At 44.4% G+C, this 23,554-nt stretch overlaps 1 protein-coding gene across 1 annotated transcript in view; it reads right to left on the bottom strand.

Moving 5' to 3' along the window:
- The window catches only part of LOC139748666 (uncharacterized), a 93,299-nt gene extending 71,393 nt beyond the window's left edge, over positions 1-21,906 (bottom strand). Inside the window, 1 exon segment of the mRNA XM_071661930.1 lies at positions 21,328-21,906. Coding sequence (XP_071518031.1) covers positions 21,328-21,505 — 178 coding nt within the window. The 5' untranslated portion in view covers positions 21,506-21,906.
- Positions 21,907-23,554: the final 1,648 nt, after the last annotated feature.

Below are 23,554 nucleotides of genomic sequence, written 5' to 3'. Positions count from 1 at the left end.
TGTTCCCTGGGTCGTCCACCAGCAGCTACTGACGCTCCTCATTCCTCATGTTCCCTGGGTCGTCCACCAGCAGCTACTGACGCTCCTCATTCCTCATGTTCCCTGGGTCGTCCACCAGCAGCTACTGACGCTCCTCATTCCTCATGTTCCCTGGGTCGTCCACCAGCAGCTACTGACGCTCCTCATTCCTCATGTTCCCTGGGTACCAGTCGTTTTCTTGTGTTCTTTATGAGGATTATCTTTGGAAGATTTCTTAACATGATTTTTTATACTTGTTTATAGTTGCTTGGTTCTGTGTGGCTTTGACTGGTGCGCTCTCTCCGGTGGGTTCTGTCACTTACCTCTTCACTATACGTTGAACAGTGATGTGTGGTGAGTTGTGTGTGACGGGTTATGTGTGCTGGGTTGTGTGTGACGGGTTATGTGTGGTGGGTTGTGTGTGACGGGTTATGTGTGGTGGGTTGTGTGTGACGGGTTATGTGTGGTGGGTTGTGTGTGACGGGTTATGTGTGGTGGGTTGTGTGTGACGGGTTATGTGTGGTGGGTTGTGTGTGATGGGTTGTGTTTGGTTGTGGATAGGAAGCTGTAGCGTCGATGTGTTACACATGACAGCTAGAGAATGGATGTGAGCTGATGAAGCTTTTTTTCGTCTGTTCTGTCCTGACGCTAATGCAGGAGACGGGGAACAAGCAAGACGAGGTAGCTTCAACAACACACGAATATAAACCGGAATAAGAGCCTTACATCTGGAGCTAAGTCCCACAAACTACTACGCCTTGCCTGCTTCATATGTCATGGTTCAGACTATGGACAGCACGTCACCCCTTATATACCACATCGATCCAGTTACTTCTGTCCAGAGCACGCCTATCGCCCGGGTACCCCGGGTACCCAAAGGCAAATCACTGCATCCTTTCATCTCTTCCTCCGTCTTTCTCTGACACAAGACTCCTGTCAGTCTTTGCTCATTCTCTCCTCACGGCCTAACCCTTTCAGCATAGCCTGGTCGGTGCTCAGAGTGAGCCTGCTGACCTTACCACCACACTCCACTCTTACAGCAACACTCCCTGCACAGTCAGGCCGCCTTACATCACATATAGACCGTCCTCAACCAACACAACTACTTACCTACCTTCCTCCTTTCCTTCATACATCACCATCTTTTCTCTGATTTACACTGACCTGACCTCTCCTTACACTAAACTACTTAAAGCACGAGAGAGAGAGAGAGAGAGAGAGAGAGAGAGAGAGAGAGAGAGAGAGAGAGAGAGAGAGAGAGAGAGAGAGAGAGAGAGAGAGAGACTTTTGCTGTTGAATAATAATTTATGGACAGCAGGAGTGTCGGGGAGGAGTAGATGATAAAGCTGTGAAGATAAAGAATTACGTGCATGATTGACAACGTGTGGTGAGGGAGTGAGGCCTGCCTGAACTACTACTGTTGCTGCCACCGACGGGTTACAATGACTGGAGAGAGTGTGAGGAAGGAGGTGGATAAAACTGTTGTGTCTCAGTTTAGAGTAGGAACTTGGGTCAGTTATGATAAGTATGTTTGTAAGAAAGTGATGTGCTGATGGTCAACAGTCACTAGGGTGTTAGCGTCATGTAGGTTGTAGCAGTGTGGCCACTCTACCATACGTCGTCGTATGTGGTGAGATGGAGGGGCGTGGCCGGGTATACGTGTCAGTTGTTTGTTTTGATTGTGTCAGTGAGGAAGACAGTACACCTCCATGCCAGAGTGTTGGTCACCATCAGGAAGCCATCATGACCTTGTCTTTCCTATCACCGACCCTTGTTATGTTGCCACACACTTGTCAACTACCTGGCTGAACATTACATCTCTCAAATTTTTCTTGCATTGTATTCTCTCTCTTGAATGTTTTTTATTCGTTTAGTGTATCTCATTTATATTCGAAGTCATATACCGTGTCTTACTTAAGTTTCAGCGTATGTATTGTTACATTGTAGTGTGTATTGGTGTTATTAGTGAACATATACGAAAGAAAAGAACAAGAACTTCGTTCCAGATGCTATGAACACAGGTCATATACTGTATATACAGGTCACACACTCTATATATAGTGAGATACTCTGCGGACAGGTCAGATACTCTATATACAGGTCAGATACTCTATATATAGGTCAGATACTCTGTATACAGGTCAGGTACTATGTATACAGGACAGATACTTTATATACAGGTCAGACACTCTATATACAGGTATTATGCTTAGGGGCAAGAATTACAGTTTGTTGATTGTTTTGAAGTGTTTACGTTCATGAACTACATTTCCCTTACACTTGTGAATTAGTGTTTTATTGTTATCTGTTAGAGTGTATGTCACATTGTATGTACAACTGGCATTAGATATTGAAGGTAAGAATGTTAGGGTGTATGTCACATTGTATGTACAACTGGCATTAGATACTGAAGGTAAGAATGTTAGGGTGTATGTCACATTGTATGTACAACTGGCATTAGATATTGAAGGTAAGAATGTTAGGGTGTATGTCACATTGTATGTACAACTGGCATTAGATATTGAAGGTAAGAATGTTAGGGTGTACGTCACACTGTATGTACAACTGGCATTAGATACTGAAGGTAAGAATGTTAGGGTGTATGTCACATTGTATGTACAACTGGCATTAGATATTGAAGGTAAGAATGTTAGGGTGTATGTCACATTGTATGTACAACTGGCATTAGATATTGAAGGTAAGAATGTTAGGGTGTATGTCACATTGTGTGTACAACTGGCATTAGATATTGAAGGTAAGAATGTTAGGGTGTATGTCACATTGTATGTACAACTGGCATTAGATATTGAAGGTAAGAATGTTAGGGTGTATGTCACACTGTATGTACAACTGGCATTAGATATTGAAGGTAAGAATGTTAGGGTGTATGTCACATTGTATGTACAACTGGCATTAGATATTGAAGGTAAGAATGTTAGGGTGTATGTCACATTGTATGTACAACTGGCATTAGATATTGAAGGTAAGAATGTTAGGGTGTACGTCACACTGTATGTACAACTGGCATTAGATATTGAAGGTAAGAATGTTAGGGTGTATGTCACATTGTATGTACAACTGGCATTAGATATTGAAGGTAAGAATGTTAGGGTGTATGTCACACTGTATGTACAACTGGCATTAGATATTGAAGGTAAGAATGTTAGGGTGTATGTCACATTGTATGTACAACTGGCATTAGATATTGAAGGTAAGAATGTTAGGGTGTACGTCACACTGTATGTACAACTGGCATTAGATATTGAAGGTAAGAATGTTAGGGTGTATGTCACATTGTATGTACAACTGGCATATATTGAAGGTAAGAATGTTAGGGTGTACGTCACACTGTATGTACAACTGGCATTAGATATTGAAGGTAAGAATGTTAGGGTGTATGTCACATTGTATGTACAACTGGCATTAGATATTGAAGGTAAGAATGTTAGGGTGTATGTCACATTGTATGTACAACTGGCATTAGATATTGAAGGTAAGAATGTTAGCGGCTTTACGAGAGCAGGAAAGTAAGTGGTCACGCTAGGCTGAGCAGTTCATTGGTTTTGGTTTGTCATTAATGTTTTCATTAAGAGGCTTCACTTAAACCATGGCTTATGGGTCCCCCATGTTAATGTTAAACTGATCATCATCTACTGTCCACCAACGGTTGAAGGGCAGGTTAATATGTTGCATTTGTTACAATTACTTATGGTTACGTGGGTCTACTGTGACCACCCATCGTATGGACACCATGATCCCTGCCTAGTCTCGTGGTACGTCTACTACAATACTACATAAACCATGTACAACAATGGTTACATATTCACTATGGCGGTTGTCTATAACACCAGGAAATATTCAATAATATATAGGATTCTCTCTCTCATAGTGCAAGGCCTTGGATACAGTGAACTAGTGGTGTATGTATCCTTGTTGCACTGAGCGAGAGGTGTTCGATGGTTTTCACTGTCGTAAATATTACATATTGTTCGTTATGTGTCAAAGCTGTAACGCTGTAGAATAAATGTATGAAGACTTTATGTTTCCCCCAGACATAACCAAACCTGTAAACGGTATATTATATAAGCGGAGAACACGTTAACCTTCCTATATAAGTTGGCAGCGTAAACTACCGGTCATAACTACCGCCACACACGGTTGACGTTTGGTGGTGGTGGTGGTGAGTGAAGCACTTAGTGTCGCGCTGGCAGTCTTACCGGCCGGTGTGGTGACTGCCTGCGTCGTCCTTCCTTGTCATATTTTGGTCAGTTGTGGATATGTGTGTTGAACATTAGAGAACACCTGTGTGTGATGGTGATGCCCGGCCCGGCACGAGTGGCCAAGCTGCCTCATCCAGCCACACCACCCGCCGTTGTGGTGATGCCCGGCCCGGCACGGGTGGCCAAGCTGCCTCATCCAGCCACACCACCCGCCGTTGTGGTGATGCCCGGCCCGGCACGGCACGGGTGGCCAAGCTGCCTCATCCAGCCACACCACCCGCCGTTGTGGTGATGGTGGTGTCTGTACATTGTCCTGGCGCCGCCCCCACACATGCAACTATCCTAAGGTGAGTTTTCTTATGTAGGTACGAAACCAGGAAGTAATCGTTTGTCATTTGGTTTATGTTTAAGTACGAGACCATGAAGTAATTGTCATGTACCACCGGCCAGTTCTCATGTCACGAGGAAAATGTGGAAACTCTTAACCATGGAAGTAGGAATAGTTTTAGTATTGCATCCTTATTTGCAAACGATCGCTGGCTGTTACGTCTTCGTTGTTAAAACCATGGAACTGCTTCTAATCGGATAAAACAATCAAATCGTTTACAAATTTATTTTCAAATATGGAAAATAATTTCGACAGATACAGGTTTGGTGAGGTTGTAACAGGTTTCGTTAGTCACATTAGGTTTACACTCGTTAACCCACACTTCTTCCCTCTTATCTTCTGCTGCCCGTGACGGTCCCCCGCTCTAATTGTATTATATAATCACGGGATTGTAACTTGTGATGTATCTCTACTTTAAACACGACAGTTGAGAAGCTGGCAAGAGTTATTAAGCTGTTGTCAACATTTCACGAATATAAAGTAAGATAAAAAGAAATACTTTTGATAAAGTTACATGTCCAGTTGTAAAATCTAATAGTATATGATTATTTATCATTATTGGTTTATGTCAGTCATCAATATTCACACTAGGGGATGGTCATAAAGTATGAGCACATATTTACCTGGTCATAAAGTATGAGCACATATTTACCTGGTCATAAAGTATGAGCACATATTTACCTGGTCATAAAGTATGAGCACATATTTACCTGGTCATAAAGTATGAGCACATATTTACCTGGTCATAAAGTATGAGCACATATTTACCTGGTCATAAAGTATGAGCACATATTTACCTGGTCATAAAGTATGAGCACATATTTACCTGGTCATAAAGTATGAGTACATATTTACCTGGTCATAAAGTATGAGCACATATTTACCTGGTCATAAAGTATGAGCACATATTTACCTGGTCATAAAGTATGAGCACATATTTACCTGGTCATAAAGTATGAGCACATATTTACCTGGTCATAAAGTATGAGCACATATTTACCTGGTCATAAAGTATGAGCACATATTTACCTGGTCATAAAGTATGAGCACATATTTACCTGGTCATAAAGTATGAGCACATATTTACCTGGTCATAAAGTATGAGCACATATTTACCTCTGTTTGCTGTTCATTTATTTAGTGGTTTCGTCTTTGTATAATTTATTTGAAATCATTATTCAGCTGAGCAGGGCACAGTAGGCAAGTGGCATAACAGGTCATGTTGATGTTCTCACCGGTCATGTTGGATGATCACTCAGGTCATGTTAATGTTCTCACCGGTCATGTTGGTGATGATCACTCGGGTCATGTTAATGTTCTCACCGGTCATGTTGGTGATGATCACTCGGGTCATGTTAATGTTCTCACCGGTCATGTTGGTGATGATCACTCAGGTCATGTTAATGTTCTCACAGGTCATGTTGGTGATGATCACTCAGGTCATGTTAATGTTCTCACAGGTCATGTTGGTGATGATCACTCAGGTCATGTTAATGTTCTCACAGGTCATGTTGGTGATGATCACTCGGGTCATGTTAATGTTCTCACAGGTCATGTTGGTGATGATCACTCGGGTCATGTTAATGTTCTCACAGGTCATGTTGGTGATGATCACTAGGGTCATGGTAATGTCCTCGTAGAATTAAGAATAAATTTAAGATTTATGAATGTTGAACTAAATGTGCGTGTTGATATTACTTTATTGATACTTGGTGAAAATTAGGACATAAATGGTCATAGAGATCATACTGGGATATGTTGAACTGAGTGTAACTGTAAAACATGAACACCACTGCACAGCCTGACCATAGTTGGCAACCAAACCTAACACTATCGACTTGCTTGACCTTATTAGAAAAATTAATTAACGTTCAGGTAAGTTAATCAAGAATATTGAAATGAAATTAAACATAACACTACATTTAGGTCACAACAGTTTATGTAGTGGACGGCCATTGTAAATTGCAATAGTTTATATATATGTTATATATTTGTTCTTACATAAAGGGTTAGATTTTGTTAGATGTGGATTTTGTTCATTAGAAGATGGTTATAGGAAATGAAGTTAAGAATATTAAGGAAGAAATATTTTGACCTTTTTTTCGACTTCATACATTACTGCATTATACATACACCTCCCTGATCAGTGATACAGTACTGCAGTGAACGTGCACCTTCCGGATCAGTGATACAGTACTGCATTATACATACACCTCCCTGATCAGTGATACAGTACTGCAGTGAACGTGCACCTTCCGGATCAGTGATACAGTACTGCATTATACATACACCTCCCTGATCAGTGATACAGTACTGCAGTGAACGTGCACCTTCCGGATCAGTGATACAGTACTGCATTATACATACACCTCCCTGATCAGTGATACAGTACTGCAGTGAACGTGCACCTTCCGGATCAGTGATACAGTACTGCATTATACATACACCTCCCTGATCAGTGATACAGTACTGCAGTGAACGTGCACCTTCAGGATCAGTGATACAGTACTGCATTATACATACACCTCCCTGATCAGTGATACAGTACTGCAGTGAACGTGCACCTTCCGGATCAGTGATACAGTACTGCATTATACATGCACCTCCCTGATCAGTGATACAGTACTGCAGTGCTGGCTTATTTTAGCCTATTTCAGCTGCAGGTGTTAGCTTGTGTCTATAGGTAGTTAGGTAGTTAGGAAGGGTCTTGAGAAACGTCACTGCTGAGGTCTTACATACGGGTCAGCAGGTGTACACGTACGTACATGGTCATCATATTTCTACGGACGTTTAGGGCCAATATCTCGTGCAGAGTCATAGGTTTGTGTGTCAGCCGGGAGGGATGGTGTCAGCCGGGAGGGATGGTGTCAGCAGGGAGGGATGGTGTCAGCCAGAACATCACTCAGGCAGGGAAAGTCAGAAGCCGTCGTCAGCTGGGCGGCTTTTCTCACCGCTATCATGTGGACGATTGATGATGCCCTCCTTACCATCCACCCTCCCCATGGTTCACTACCTCACCCCACCCTTCCCATGGTTCACTACCTCACCCCACCCTCCCCATGGTTCACTACCTCACCCCACCCTCCCCATGGTTCACTACCTCACCCCACCCTCCCCATGGTTCACTACCTCACCCCACCCTCCCCATGGTTCACTACCTCACCCCACCCTCCCCATGGTTCACTACCTCACCCCACCCTCCCCATGGTTCACTACCTCACCCCACTCTCCCCATGGTTCACTACCTCACCCCACCCTCCCCATGGTTCACTACCTCACCCCACCCTCCCCATGGTTCACTACCTCACCCCACCCTCCCCATGGTTCACTACCTCACCCCACCCTCCCCATGGTTCACTACCTCACCCCACCCTCCCCATGGTTCACTACCTCACCCCACCCTCCCCATGGTTCACTACCTCACCCCACCCTCCCCATGGTTCACTACCTCACCCCACCCTCCCCATGGTTCACTACCTCACCCCACTCTCCCCATGGTTCACTACCTCACCCCACCCTCCCCATGGTTCACTACCTCACCCCACCCTCCCCATGGTTCACTACCTCACCCCACCCTCCCCATGGTTCACTACCTCACCCCACCCTCCCCATGGTTCACTACCTCACCCCACCCTCCCCATGGTTCACTACCTCACCCCACCCTCCCCATGGTTCACTACCTCACCCCACCCTCCCCATGGTTCACTACCTCACCCCACCCTCCCCATGGTTCACTACCTCACCCCACCCTCCCCATGGTTCACTACCTCACCCCACCCTCCCCATGGTTCACTACCTCACCCTCCCCATGGTTCACTACCTCACCCTCCCCATGGTTCACTACCTCACCCCACCCTCCCCATGGTTCACTACCTCACCCCACCCTCCCCATGGTTCACTACCTCACCCCACCCTCCCCATGGTTCACTACCTCACCCCACCCTCCCCATGGTTCACTACCTCACCCCACCCTCCCCATGGTTCACTACCTCACCCCACCCTCCCCATGGTTCACTACCTCACCCCACCCTCCCCATGGTTCACTACCTCACCCCACCCTCCCCATGGTTCACTACCTCACCCCACCCTCCCCATGGTTCACTACCTCACCCCACCCTCCCCATGGTTCACTACCTCACCCCACCCTCCCCATGGTTCACTACCTCACCCCACCCTCCCCATGGTTCACTACCTCACCCCACCCTCCCCATGGTTCACTACCTCACCCCACCCTCCCCATGGTTCACTACCTCACCCCACCCTCCCCATGGTTCACTACCTCACCCCACCCTCCCCATGGTTCACTACCTCACCCCACCCTCCCCATGGTTCACTACCTCACCCCACCCTCCCCATGGTTCACTACCTCACCCCACCCTCCCCATGGTTCACTACCTCACCCCACCCTCCCCATGGTTCACTACCTCACCCCACCCTCCCCATGGTTCACTACCTCACCCCACCCTCCCCATGGTTCACTACCTCACCCCACCCTCCCCATGGTTCACTACCTCACCCCACCCTCCCCATGGTTCACTACCTCACCCCACCCTCCCCATGGTTCACTACCTCACCCCACCCTCCCCATGGTTCACTACCTCACCCCACCCTCCCCATGGTTCACTACCTCACCCCACCCTCCCCATGGTTCACTACCTCACCCCACCCTCCCCATGGTTCACTACCTCACCCCACCCTCCCCATGGTTCACTACCTCACCCCACCCTCCCCATGGTTCACTACCTCACCCCACCCTCCCCATGGTTCACTACCTCACCCCACCCTCCCCATGGTTCACTACCTCACCCCACTCTCCCCATGGTTCACTACCTCACCCCACTCTCCCCATGGTTCACTACCTCACCCCACCCTCCCCATGGTTCACTACCTCAACCCACCCTCCCATGGTTCACTACCTCACCCCACCCTCCCCATGGTTCACTACCTCACCCCACCCTCCCCATGGTTCACTACCTCACCCCACCCTCCCCATGGTTCACTACCTCACCCCACCCTTCCCATGGTTCACTACCTCACCCCACCCTCCCCATGGTTCACTACCTCACCCCACTCTCCCCATGGTTCACTACCTCACCCCACTCTCCCCATGGTTCACTACCTCACCCCACCCTTCCCATGGTTCACTGAGTATCATATTCAGTACTAGAGTGAAGTATACAACACCCAACCCAAGCCACAACCTAAGGCAACACGTATGTCTTGCCTGGTGTGGGCCAGGCTACTACCACCATCCTCATGTTCAGTGTTACAGTCATAAGAGGAAGGTGTTGCCGGCACCACTGTACATTAGGCCACTTAACTACCCTTCCTGCCTCACACAATATATTATCATGTAGCCAGCCTACCCTTGACAGTCTTGCAGGAGGAGTGATCAATTCATTAACTTAATATTGACGATCACTTGTACTAGTTACTCTTGGAAAATTAAAATGTCCCGACCACTGTTTAACTGGCGATATAAGGTAACCTGCAGTGCCACCTTGCTCAGCTTCCCCAGTCACTGTTCTCGCTAGCCAAGTGTGTGGCTTTCATTGTGTTTCCTCACACGATCAAGTGTCACACCATATACTCTTTATAAGTCTGCCTCGTGTATAGGTCGAACATTGATTTTTGATCAAGAAATCATTAATTTATGATATGCCTCATGTGTAGGTCGATCCAAGTTTTTGAGGATAATGGAACCACAAATTAGGGTAATAAAGCACCACATTTTATTACATATAAAATAATTTCTCTACAATCCTCACTACAAAACTCTCTACGTCCTGTTGATGAGGGTCGCTGAGCGAGCGCCGCCGGTAAATTGTTTACCATTTATCATTACGGCACTTTACGTTGAAACGCGGGAAAGGCCAGCAAAAGTATTGTATATATCCATTCAAGTATTTGTCAGTCAGGACAGATTAAAAGTTTTTTAAAGTAAAATATATTTGTGATTTAAGTATTTTTAACCGAAAATAATTTTAAAAACACGTAGCATGTAGCTGATACGCCAGAGCCCTGGTCACGAAGACTTTGCCTTTACATCGGCCATTTCTATGCAGCCTTTGATATTACCGTATGTTGAAATTGTTTATATTCTTATCATTTTGCATATTTTTCAGAAATATGGCAAGTTTATATATAATACAATGTTGTGGTACTTTTAATTTACAAATACCAGTCCGGGTATTTGCGTAACTCCCGCCACAAAGAGCAAGCCGCTGGTACTGTTGTTATAAACATTAAGATGTGGATTATTATAGGAAATATCGCAAAGGTTTTTACTACAGAAGTGTAAGTTAGTTTCATGTACTGAAGGCACTGCGCAGCTTCTCATTATTAATTGGTACATACTTTACGTTTCCATTGTTTACTGGCAGTATTGTTCATGTCTGAATCCTAAAGTTGTTCTTAGCCCTTCCTCTCATGCATAGGTCGACCCCCTTCCCAACATGCACAGATTTCAACCTAACGAAATTATTTCCCATGCATAGGTCGACCCCCAAATTTTTTGTCTAGAATTTTGGTCTTAAAAACTAAGTATGCACGAGTATATACGATATAGACATTTCCAACGCATGCACCCTCTTCTTTTGCGCTCAAGGCCCAAGTCTCGCGTCCGTACATTAATGTCGAGACAAGTATACCATCAGACAAGCCCATCTAATCTCTACCAGACACTCTTCTTTCTTTCCATACTCTCCTTAATACATAAAGGACCTCAGCCCCGTTTTCCACCGTATGATTCACCTTAGACCCAATGATTTCACCTTTTGCCTAAATCCATTCCTAGGTAGTACCTACAAGCACTCTAGTTCCTCCTTATTCAGACATAAACACATCGTTTCCCATCTTCCTTCTGCACCTCACTATGTTTTGTTTACCTTCACTATCTGCTTTGTTCACACTCGTAATCTGTCAGCAGCTTCTGCAGTTTGTCTCTCGACTCTGTTACCAGAGCCACGTCGTCTGCAAACTGCAGCTGATTCACTTTCCAGCCCTGCTTCCCAAGCACACCATAGACCCACTGCTCAATACAGGATGCACACATTTACCTCCATCACAACTCCATCCACGAACAGATTAAACAGCCATGGTGACATCAAGACACCTTTGACGCAGACTTCATCTTCCCCGGGAACGAAAAACACTCCTCCCATCCTTCTCGCATGCGTGTCTTATTTTCCTGAGGTAAAACTTTCTCACTGCACTGGTAACTTTATCCATATGTAACGTCTTCACCAACGCCTCTCAACTCATCATACATTCGCTCCAGATCCATCAATGTTATACATAACTCTCTCTCTCTCTCTCTCTCTCTCTCTCTCTCTCCCCGTAAGTTTTATCACAAAAGTTCAAGGCAGATGATGATAATGATAATTATTTTTGATATTTGAAGTATACATCCATGTACAAATAGGACCATATTTGTGGTGTAGCGAGATGTGGTGTGGTGTAGTGTGGCTGGGCACGGAACAAAACCTATCCTCCAGGATGGAGCCCAAACTTGGCCTGTCAATAATGATAATTTCATGACAAATAAACGTGGAGGTGGACGCGACTTTGACCTGTCCACGTGCACACGTGTAACACGTGTATAGACAAGTGACATACTTGCATGTTCAGACATGCACATGTACACAGAAACTATGTAGTTTACGGGAATCATTATGCATGACCTGTCATGTTGGTCACTATGGTATTACAAGTTGGTATCATAATAGGTATAATATAGTGTAACCCTTCCTTTCTCCTTACTCACTAACTACGTCGACAATGTCTCTACTCGCAAGGTTTACAATGTCTCTTTACTCGGTGTTTACAACGTGGCTCCACTCGCTAGGTTCACAATGTCTATATAATCATACCCTGGCAACAAATACCATAAATTAAATCATTTGCTAATGATTGTTATTTAATGGTACTGACATGGACGCCCTTCACTGATCTGTAAAAATGGCAACATCGACATGCCATGCTGTATATATAGATAATTTGTTTTATAGTAAAAGATCTTGCTTCATAAATGAAGTGAGAGAACATTGAGTACTGACAACATTCATTAGTTTGATTATTGATAAGATACAACTAATGTCGATATCATGGTAAATATCATACTGTATTGATATGATGGTGCAAATATTGATATTTATGATACATATATTGATGGTACAAATATTGATATGATGGTACAAATATTGATATTACTAATAGTGATGTTATTACATGTATTGAAATATGTACAAATGGGTAACTATTTATATTCCTCGTGATTGCAGTTCAGTGTTCTGTATTTCCGTATCTGGCGATCTTTACAGTATATGTATATATTTACGTATCATATTGCATGGCTGTAGTATACAGTATATAATGTTGAAGTTGCAACATTTACCTCAGTTACTCACCTCTTATATCATCCTTGGAAAGCATGAAAAATAGAATCATATTAATGTCTTCATCATACATTATACATCATATTACTATCATACATTATACATCAGTACTTTGCAAGTTTATATCATATTCTCACCGTCTGAGAAATTTTTCAAATGAGATTTACATTTCATGAAGTATTATCTGTATACGAATATTAGAATGATTACGATAGCATATATTGGTCTTTAACATTATATATATATATATATATATATATATATATATATATATATATATATATATATATATATATATATGTTTTAAATATCTGGGAGTGGATTTGGCAGCGGATGGAACCATGGAATCGGAAGTGAATCATAGGGTGGGGGAGGGGGCGAAATTTCTGAGAGCGTTGAAAAATGTGTGGAAGACGAGAACGTATCTTGGAAAGCAAAAATGGGTATGTTTGAAGGAATAGTGGTTCCAACAATGTTGTATGGTTGCGAAGCGTGGGCTATGGATAGTGTTGTGCGGAGGAGGATGGATGTGCTGGAAATGAGTAATGAAAGTATAAGAGAGATGTGCGGTGATGAAAAGAGTGTGGTTGAGAGAGCAGAAGAGGGTGTTTTGAAATGGTTTGGTCACATGGAGAGAATGAGTGAGGAAAGATTGACAAAGATGATGTATGTGTCAAGAGGTGGAGGGAACGAGAAGTGGCGAGACCAAATTGGAGGTGGAAAGATGGAGTGAAAAAGATTGAGTGATTGGGGCCTGAACATGCAGGAGGGTGAAAGGCGTGCAAGGAATATTGAATTAGATGGATTGAACCAGGGCATGTGAAGCATCTGTGGTACACCATGGAAAGTTTTGTGGGGCATGGATGTGGAAAGGGAGATGTGGTTTCGATGCATTATACATGGCAGCTAGAGACCGACTGCGAACGAATGTGGCCCTTGTCTTTTCCTAACGCTACCTCGCGCACATGCGGGGGGAGGGGGGAAGGGGTTGTCATTTCATGTGGCGGGGTGGCGACGGGAATGAATAAGGGCAGACAGTATGAATTATGTACATGTGTATATATGTACATGTCTGGTGTGTATATATATATGTATACGTTGAGATGTATAGTTATGGATATGTGCGTGTGTGGACGTGTATGTATATACATGTGTATGTGGGTGGGTTGGGCCATTCGTCTGCTTCCTTGCGCTACCTCGCTAACGCGGGAGACAGCGACAAAGTATAATATAAGACAGCAACAGAACGATGTGGCCCTCGTCTGGTCCTGGCATTACCTTGCAAGTACAGGAAACGGCAATCAAGTATGTTGGGTAAAAGAAACTCAATTTAAAGATCTTGGTGTTATCAGCAATGATATAATCAGGATGCTGGTGTTATCAATAATTGGTGTTAACAAGCTATATATAAGGATTTTGGTTTTATCAAAAATAGACTAACACTTCACATTAACAGTAACAATTCTTTTCTTATAGAAAACTTTGCGAGTCGTGAAGACTCTACCCAATATTCAGTTATGAGGTATGTTGATTTATGAACCCAATGAGTAAGAAATATAGATTCAATATTAGAAGTAGGAGTACGCAGTCTGTTGGGGATAAGAGGGCCTGGGAAGCGAGTCAGTTGTTCGCCGATGATACAGCTCTGGTGGCTGATTCGAGAGAGAGAGAGTGCTGAAGTTGGTGTCTGAGTTTAGGAAAAGTATGTGAAAGAAGGTTGAGAGTAAATGGGAATAAGAATAAGGTTAGGGATAAATTAATTGGGATGTGAGCTCTTGCTTCACATGATTACTATGTGGCCATTGGCCACCCAAGGGTGGGCCGTTTTGATAACTATTTCGTTCCCTTCACCTCGAAGCTTTGGAACTCTACCTTCTCGTGTCTTTTCCAGTAACTATGATCTGGCATACTTCTAAGACGAAAGATTTTTAAACGTGCGATAGAAGATGTTAGACGCAAGGCAGGAGATGTTTGATGAAAGTTCGTTAATGTAGTATGACGCTGCCACATGTTTGTCACTTTAAATGGTCATGAGATATGGTTGGTTCATGTCAGACGGTATGATCCCACATGCCGTTATCATGGCTACGATACCCAACACACTGCCTCTCCCAAACCAATAACCTCTTCCCGATTTCTGTACATTCGAAAAGAGTCGGTATTTGGCGACGTCATTTTCCTGTAGGTTTATGTCACATATGTTTTTGTTGAGCTATTCAGGTTAGCCTGGTAAAGACTAGAACCGAACCCAAGCTCTCAGACATTGTGTATTACCGGCTACCCAACCCGGAGGCGTTACCTGTTGTACACAAGTTACGCTCGGCTATGTCATTCGAGAACCGGACGAACACAATTTGTATGTTACATGGTTTAACAGAGCGGGTTTACCTGATTAATCTTAAGATTCTCAAGATAATCATTGGTGTTGATCATTATATAATATAAATCACGCGCAAAATTGTGATCCTTTCCAATATATATATATATATATATATATATATATATATATATATATATATATATATATATATATATATATATAATATAATAGAATCAAAAGTGTTTATGTTCATAAGTAAGTGTTGTCTTCTAATCATGATTATTTAACTAGGAGAAGCGTGGGGTAGGTGTACGGGCGGTGACAGTACCAGTACAACACTGAGAATTTTTGGTGGGTAATTGATAACAAGTTAAACGTCAAACAGTGTGTGACGTAACCTGGGTTGTGCTGCCACCACCACGTGTTGGAACGACCTGCTATGGTCTTGGCTGGGTTAAGGAATTCACTTCTAACTTTACACAAAGATCTTGGAAGGCCCCCACACTGCACGGCCCCACCCTACACTACCCACCGCTTGCTTGCCTCACTGCAAGAAAGACCTTACTACAACATTTGCACTTGAAGACATTGTCTCATTTATTATTATTGTTATTAACCGTGACGCATTCACGGCCCGCTCAAGGGTCGAGCACAAACAGGTTCGACTGCTGGTACGTTTAGCCGGTCTGCAGTTAACCCAGCTGTTCATCATGTGTCTGGGGTTGGTTACGTATATATGCTTGGTGTAATGAGGTAGAGCGTCCAGTAACCCGTGCCAACTGGCATAACGTTGTACGTACTCATCAACGCATTCGTTTACGATGACGAACGTTGTTGTACCATTAATGACACTTGTTGTAATTGTGCCAGGACCAGGCGCTACAACAATAGCCAACATATCGTATACGGGGCAGAAAAGTCTCCATTGTTTTTCCATGTTATATTGTTGTGGCTCAGGTGTGGGGAAGCACAATATAATGTACACGTGACCATAGCAGAAAATGTACGTCATAATGATACATCATGATTATTAGTTATGATAAATGAACATAATTATTGATTCCCAGGGTATGGCACTGTATTTGAGCAAAGTAATACTGTCATGGGCTCAGTAGTGAGGTTCGAGACACTACATATGTACGAGGAAGATTACGAGACACTGTACACATGTACGAGGAAGATCACGAGACACTGTACACATGTACGAGGAAGATCACGAGACACTGTACACATGTACGTGGAAGATCACGAGACACTGTACACATGTACGTGGAAGATCACGAGACACTGTACACATGTACGAGGAAGATCACGAGACACTGTACACGTGTACGAGGAAGATCACGAGACACTGTACACGTGTACGAGGAAGATCACGAGACACTGTACACATGTACGAGGAAGATCACGAGACACTGTACACATGTACGAGGAAGATCACGAGACACTGTACACATGTACGAGGAAGATCACGAGACACTGTACACATGTACGAGGAAGATCACGAGACACTGTACACATGTACGAGGAAGATCACGAGACACTGTACACATGTACGAGGAAGATCACGAGACACTGTACACATGTACGAGGAAGATCACGAGACACTGTACACATGTACGAGGAAGATCACGAGACACTGTACACGTGTACGAGGAAGATCACGAGACACTGTACACGTGTACGAGGAAGATCACGAGACACTGTACACGTGTACGAGGAAGATCACGAGACACTGTACACATGTACGAGGAAGATCACGAGACGCTCTACACATGTACGAGGAAGATCACGAGACACTGTACACATGTACGAGGAAGATCATCATGTGTGTGGGTTACCAACCAACGGCAGAGTGGGTAGGAGCAACAGTGTTGCATGACGTACCAGAGGCGCAGTCATACCTGGTGCCAGTGTATGGTTGGTTAGTGGTACATCATCATACCTGGTGCTAGTGTATGGTTGGTTAGTGGTACATCATCATGCGTGGTGCTTGTGTATGGTTGGTTAGTGGTACATAGTCATACCTGGTGCTAGTGTATGGTTGGTTAGTGGTACATCATCATACCTAGTGCCAGTGTATGGTTGGTTAGTGGTACATCATCATACCTGGTGTTAGTGTATGGTTGGTTAGTGGTACATCATCATGCGTGGTGCTTGTGTATGGTTGGTTAGTGGTACATAGTCATACCTGGTGGTAGTGTATGGTTGGTTGATACATCATACCTGGTGCTAGTATATGGTTGGTTAGTGGTACATCATCATACCTGGTGCTAGTGTATGGTTGGTTAGTGGTACATCATCATACCTGGTGCTAGTATATGGTGAGAGATGGTGAGACATTCGTCAGTCGGTATTCCAATCTTGCTATATCTGGCGCGTCACGGTATGTTATAATATATATATGAAGGTGCGCGTTCCTATGCACTTTATTCGTATACCTCCGCGTTGTACAGATAGGTTCGGTAAAATGCTATCTGCTGGCTATGTGCGCCTGTTGGGAAATAACCGGTGTAGACACCGTTGCTCACCAATGTGAGACGAAGGGTATTAGAGTACATAGTATTCGAATAGTTATTTCCTACAAGCCAGGCCCATAACCTAGCGGTAGCATTCCCGCCTGTGGCACAGGGGTCCCGAGTTCGATCCTGGATGTTGGAGGTTTGTATGTTCTATGAAGGTAAGCGTTCATATGCACTTTATTCGTGTATATATATATATATATATATATATATATATATATATATATATATATATATATATATCATACTATTCGCCATTTCCCGCATTAGCGAGGTAGCGTTAAGAACAGAGGACTGGGCCTTTGAGGGAATATTCTCACCTGGCCCCCTTCTCTGTTCCTTCTTTTGGAAAATTAAAAAAGGAGGGGAGGATTTCCAGCCACCCGCTCCCTCCCCTTTTAGTCGCCTTCAACGACACGCAGGGAATACGTGGGAAATATTCTTCCTCCCCTATCCCCAGGGAAAATGTATGTATATATATATATATATATATATATATATATATATATATATACATGGAAAAAAAAGGAAACGTGTATATATATATGTAATATATATATATATATATATATATATATATATATATATATATATATATATATATATATATATATGTTTTTTTTTTTTTTCCAAAAGAAGGGAACAGAGAAGAGGGCCAGGTGAGGATATTCCCTCAAAGGCCCAGTCCTCTGTTCTTAACGCTACCTCGCTATCGCGGGAAATGGCGAATAGTATAAAAAAAATATATATATATATATATATATATATATATATATATATATATATATATGTGTGTGTGTGTGTGTATGTATGCATATGTGCGTGTGTGGGCGTTTATGTATATACATGTGTATGTATATATTCTTTCGTCTGTTTCCTTGCGCTACCTCGCTAACGCGGGAGACCGACAAAGTATAATATATATATATATATTCTTTCTTTCATACTATTCGCCATTTCCCGCATTAGCGAGGTAGCGTTGAGAACAGAGGACTGGGCCCTTGAGGGAATATCCTCACCTGGGCCCCTTCTCTGTTCCCTCTTTTGGAAAAAAAAAAAAAAAAAAAAAAAAAAAAGTGAGAGGGGAGGATTTCCAGCCCCCCGCTCCCTCCCCTTTTAGTCGCCTTCTACGACACGCAGGGAATACGTGGGAAGTATTCTTTCTCCCCTATCCCCAGGGATAATATATATATATATATATATATATATATATATATATATATATATATATATATATATATAATTACCGTCAGTACAAGGCATGAGAGGTAAGAATATGTCGGACAAGGTTTAAAAGGTAACTTTTTGACTACACTTCTCTGGGTCTTCTGGTAGGAAATGTATATTTTGATGTGGCTCTCACATGTAGGGATGTTGACGAATGTGTGTGAGTAGGCACGTTTGGAGAGGAAGGTTCAGGTATATGTAAGGGTGGTGACAGGTGTATTTGTAGGTATGTTTGGAAGGGATGCAGAGGGATTTAAACTGCAACAGACCATAGTTTAGGTTCGAGTGTGTTTGTGAGAATATCATAAACTAGGATTAGTGTGCTCTTGTAGGTTAGAAGACGTACTCGCATTGTTACTAAGATGATATATATAGTGCACTTGAAGCGAAATATTAATTTTGTTAAACGTATCTATAGTTCAGCTTTCAACCAATCTTAGAAGTTATTCCATATGTTAACAATCCTGTTGAAGACTAGATATTTAACCTCACTCCAGGTAAAACGTTTACCCCTAAGTTTGTATGCATTACTGCGGCCTGCAAGACTCATCATCATTGTCTTGTACAGACAGACTAAATGGAAAGTTGAGGACAACTTGCCTTCACTTTACAGCCCTACCAGTGAATCCAAGAATTGTTTCTTTTGAGTGCTTTTCTACTCTAATTATTTGGCTTTAGCTTGCAAAGAAAGTAAAACGCCTAAGACGTTTACTTTATATAGATTTTTCCCTTCATTACAATGTACCTGACATTTTCGTGTTTACTGCCCATGTACGAAACTTTGTCACAGCTGCTCAGTATTCATATAAACTACGACCATCCCAGCATATCACTGTGACACTTTGAATCTGTTTGAAGTATATCTTACTGTCCACGAGTATAATATCCCGGTGGTGAAGTATATCACATTGTCCAGGAAGTATAATATCCCGGTGGTGAAGTATATCACATTGTCCAGGAAGTATAATATCCCGGTGGTGTTGGCCGTCATGAGTGGCTTGTGAGAGACAGTTGATACTGGTTAAGAGTTGCGTGTCACATGTTCCCGGTTATTATATAGTTCGCAGGAAATTACCAAGCGTCATTGTTCCCCTACAGTGAACACTGTCTAGAGTTAGTGATTACTGACCATACCCACTGCCGCCCTTAGGACAAGAGCACTGCAGTAACTTGTCACTTTTCTTCATGTTAAGTGATGATTGGCTAAGTTTTTGGGTCATTCTTGTGTGTGTGATCATATGTCGGGTCGCTCCCTCCTACACTTATTATTCTGTCAGTCTTGCCGCTAACCGCTCTGTGTTGTCCGCGGTCACTGCCGGGTCGGTGTTGTCCGCGGTCACTGCCGGGTCGGTGCTGTCCGCGGTCACTGCCGGGTCGGTGCTGTCCGCGGTCACTGCCGGGTCTGTGTTGTCCGCGGTCACTGCCGGGTCGGTGTTGTCCGCGGTCACTGCCGGGTCGGTGTTGTCCGCGGTCACTGCCGGGTCGGTGCTGTCCGCGGTCACTGCCGGGTCGGTGCTGTCCGCGGTCACTGCCGGGTCGGTGCTGTCCGCGGTCACTGCCGGGTCGGTGCTGTCCGCGGTCACTGCCGGGTCGGTGCTGTCCGCGGTCACTGCCGGGTCGGTGCTGTCCGCGGTCACTGCCGGGTCGGTGCTGTCCGCGGTCACTGCCGGGTCGGTGCTGTCCGCGGTCACTGCCGGGTCGGTGCTGTCCGCGGTCACTGCCGGGTCGGTGCTGTCCGCGGTCACTGCCGGGTCGGTGCTGTCCGCGGTCACTGCCGGGTCGGTGCTGTCCGCGGTCACTGCCGGGTCGGTGCTGTCCGCGGTCACTGCCGGGTCGGTGCTGTCCGCGGTCACTGCCGGGTCGGTGTTGTCCGCGGTCACTGCCGGGTCGGTGTTGTCCGCGGTCACTGCAGTATAATACTGTTCGGGGTCACTGTTGGGTCGACACTATCTGGGATCAGTTACCAACTGTATCATCAGTAAGTACTACCAGCAGTGTAGATATTAGGAACCCTTTATTATTATTATTATTATTATACCGTTGTATACATGTCGATTACGGTTTGTGGGAGAAGGCTGTTGTGACCTTGAGAGTTAGCAATACATGTTTAGAACATGTTAAGGGTAGTTGATGACGTATAATGTCATGGGTTGTGAACATGGGAGACGCGTTCATTTGTCCAGTGTTGTGGTTGTGGGTTATGTTGTGGCTGGATTAAGTAGCAGTGGTTGCTTACCTTCCATCTCCTTCATGGGCGTGGTGTAGTGGGCGGGTAGAGAAGTCCAGTCATAGCAACAGTCGGAGGACCGGGCGGCGGGCGGCACGAGGGCGGCGCCGCCCATCATGGCCACCTCGGCCGGGGCTCGCTCCTGCCCCGCGCCGTAGGTGGCGCCCGGGTAACACTGCGCCTCCATCCCGCCACAGTGGGCGTGCGGGCGTGCTCGCTCTCTCCCCGCCGCGCCCTGCCCTTGCTGATGGAACCTCGCCCACCAAACGCAAGATAAAAAAAAAAAAAAACTTTGGTTGTGGGAAGTTTAGGAGGGAGCGCAAGGGAGTGAGTGAGTGAGTGAGTGAGGGAGCACGAAGGGCTGAGTGAGGGAGCGTGTGTGAGGTGGTGGTGACAGCGGGGCTCGTCACCCCTCACTTGCACGAGCTGAGGATTGACTGCTGCTGGGCTGGCTCCCCTCACCGCTGGCCTCCCGGGACCTACCTCCTCCTCCTCCTCCCCTCATCACCATACACCCGCCCAGACGGCAACACCATCACCGCCCACCTTCCCTCAGGATTGGCTCACCTTAGGCTTATCTGTGTGGGACACTGGCGGATACTTCCTTGTTGTATCGTAGGCAGAACAATCGATGCTTTGGTATAATGACTGATATCAGTCATGGAGGGTCCCGCCCACACTGGCTTCCGAATTAAAGCTCTTTGTTTCCTGGCGCTCTGATTGGCTTTCCCCTCTGCGCCATACCTACAGTTCGTCGTCTCATTGGTGGTTGGCATCAAGTGGGAGGAGCTACGGTAAAAAGATAAGTTCGGAGGAGGAGATTGGGTCGTGAGCTCCGCCCACCGTGATGATGTGTTGCTCACCAAGCTTCTCAACACGTGATCAAACCCTCGCGACACTTTCTCTAACATGAGCAAGATTATCTTTATATATTGGTCCTGATCATGTGTTGGTGGCGGGACTAATACATGCATACACGTGTACCACAAGGACTTGCTTTTGTTATCTTTAAGTACATAGTTAAGTAAGACAGGTATACAACAAGTTGTCAGACACTGTGAGGTATGATACATAGGAGTATCGTGAACGATGGTACAGGAAAGTGAGCGATAGTGAGTGAGCGTAGGTGAAAGTTCCAATTAGAGTGGGCACTCATCACGCTCCTCATCACAACATCAACACCACCACACCAACAATTAACGACACGATCAACAACTTGATTCTCACACTTTTTCGTTTATTCGGTGAGAAATGATTCATGTACTGATCCATTGCCTCGTTAAACATGTATCAAATGCCGCCATAAACGAATGAGAATTTGGTAGTTATTTATAAGATCAGGCGAGACCAGTAGCACTGTTCGTTATTACTATCGTACATGTCTGATACATTATCTGTTTCCTGTTGGCCTGGGTAGCGCCAGTAATGGTTGACGGCAAGTATGATATATATATAATCTAAAACACTTCACTTCCTCCAGTTTTTCTCCATTCAAACTTACCTCCCAATTAACTTGTCCCTCAACCCTACTGTACCTAATAACCTTGCTCTTACTCACATTTCCTCTCGGCTTTCTTCTTTCACATTCTTTACCAAACTCTGTCACCAACTTTTGCAGTTTCTCACCCAAATCGGCCACCAGCGCTGTATCATCAGCAAACAACTGACTCTTCCCAAGCCTTCTCATCCACAACAGACTGCATACTTGCCCCTAATCTCCAAAACTATTGCATTCACATCCCAAACAACCCCATCCACAAACAAACTGAACCATGGAGACATCATACACCCCTGCCGCAAACACACATTCCCGGGGAACCAATCACTTTCCTCACGTCGTACACATGCCTTACATCCTCGATAAAAACTTTTCACTGCTTCTAGCAACTTAACTCCCACACCATATACTCTTAAAACCTTCCACAAAGCATCTCTATCCACCTATTGTATCCTTTTCCAGATCCATAAATGCTACATACAAATCCATCTGTTTTTCTAAGTAGTTCTCGCATATATTCTTCAAAGCAAACGCCTTAACCACACATCCTCTACCACTTCTGATACCACACTGCTCTTCCTCAAACTGATGCTCTGTACATGCCTTCACCCTCTCAATCAATACCCTCCCATATCATTTCCCAGGAATACTCGACAAACTTGTACCTCAGTAGTTTGAACACTCGACTTTATCCCCTTTGCCTTTGTAAAACGGCACTATGCATGCATTCCGCCAATC

This window comes from Panulirus ornatus, chromosome 5 (genome assembly GCF_036320965.1).
Source record: "Panulirus ornatus isolate Po-2019 chromosome 5, ASM3632096v1, whole genome shotgun sequence".
NCBI lineage: Eukaryota > Metazoa > Arthropoda > Malacostraca > Decapoda > Palinuridae > Panulirus > Panulirus ornatus.
The sequence above is the reverse complement of the archived record's forward strand: the minus strand, read 5'-3'. Positions and strand labels throughout refer to the sequence as shown.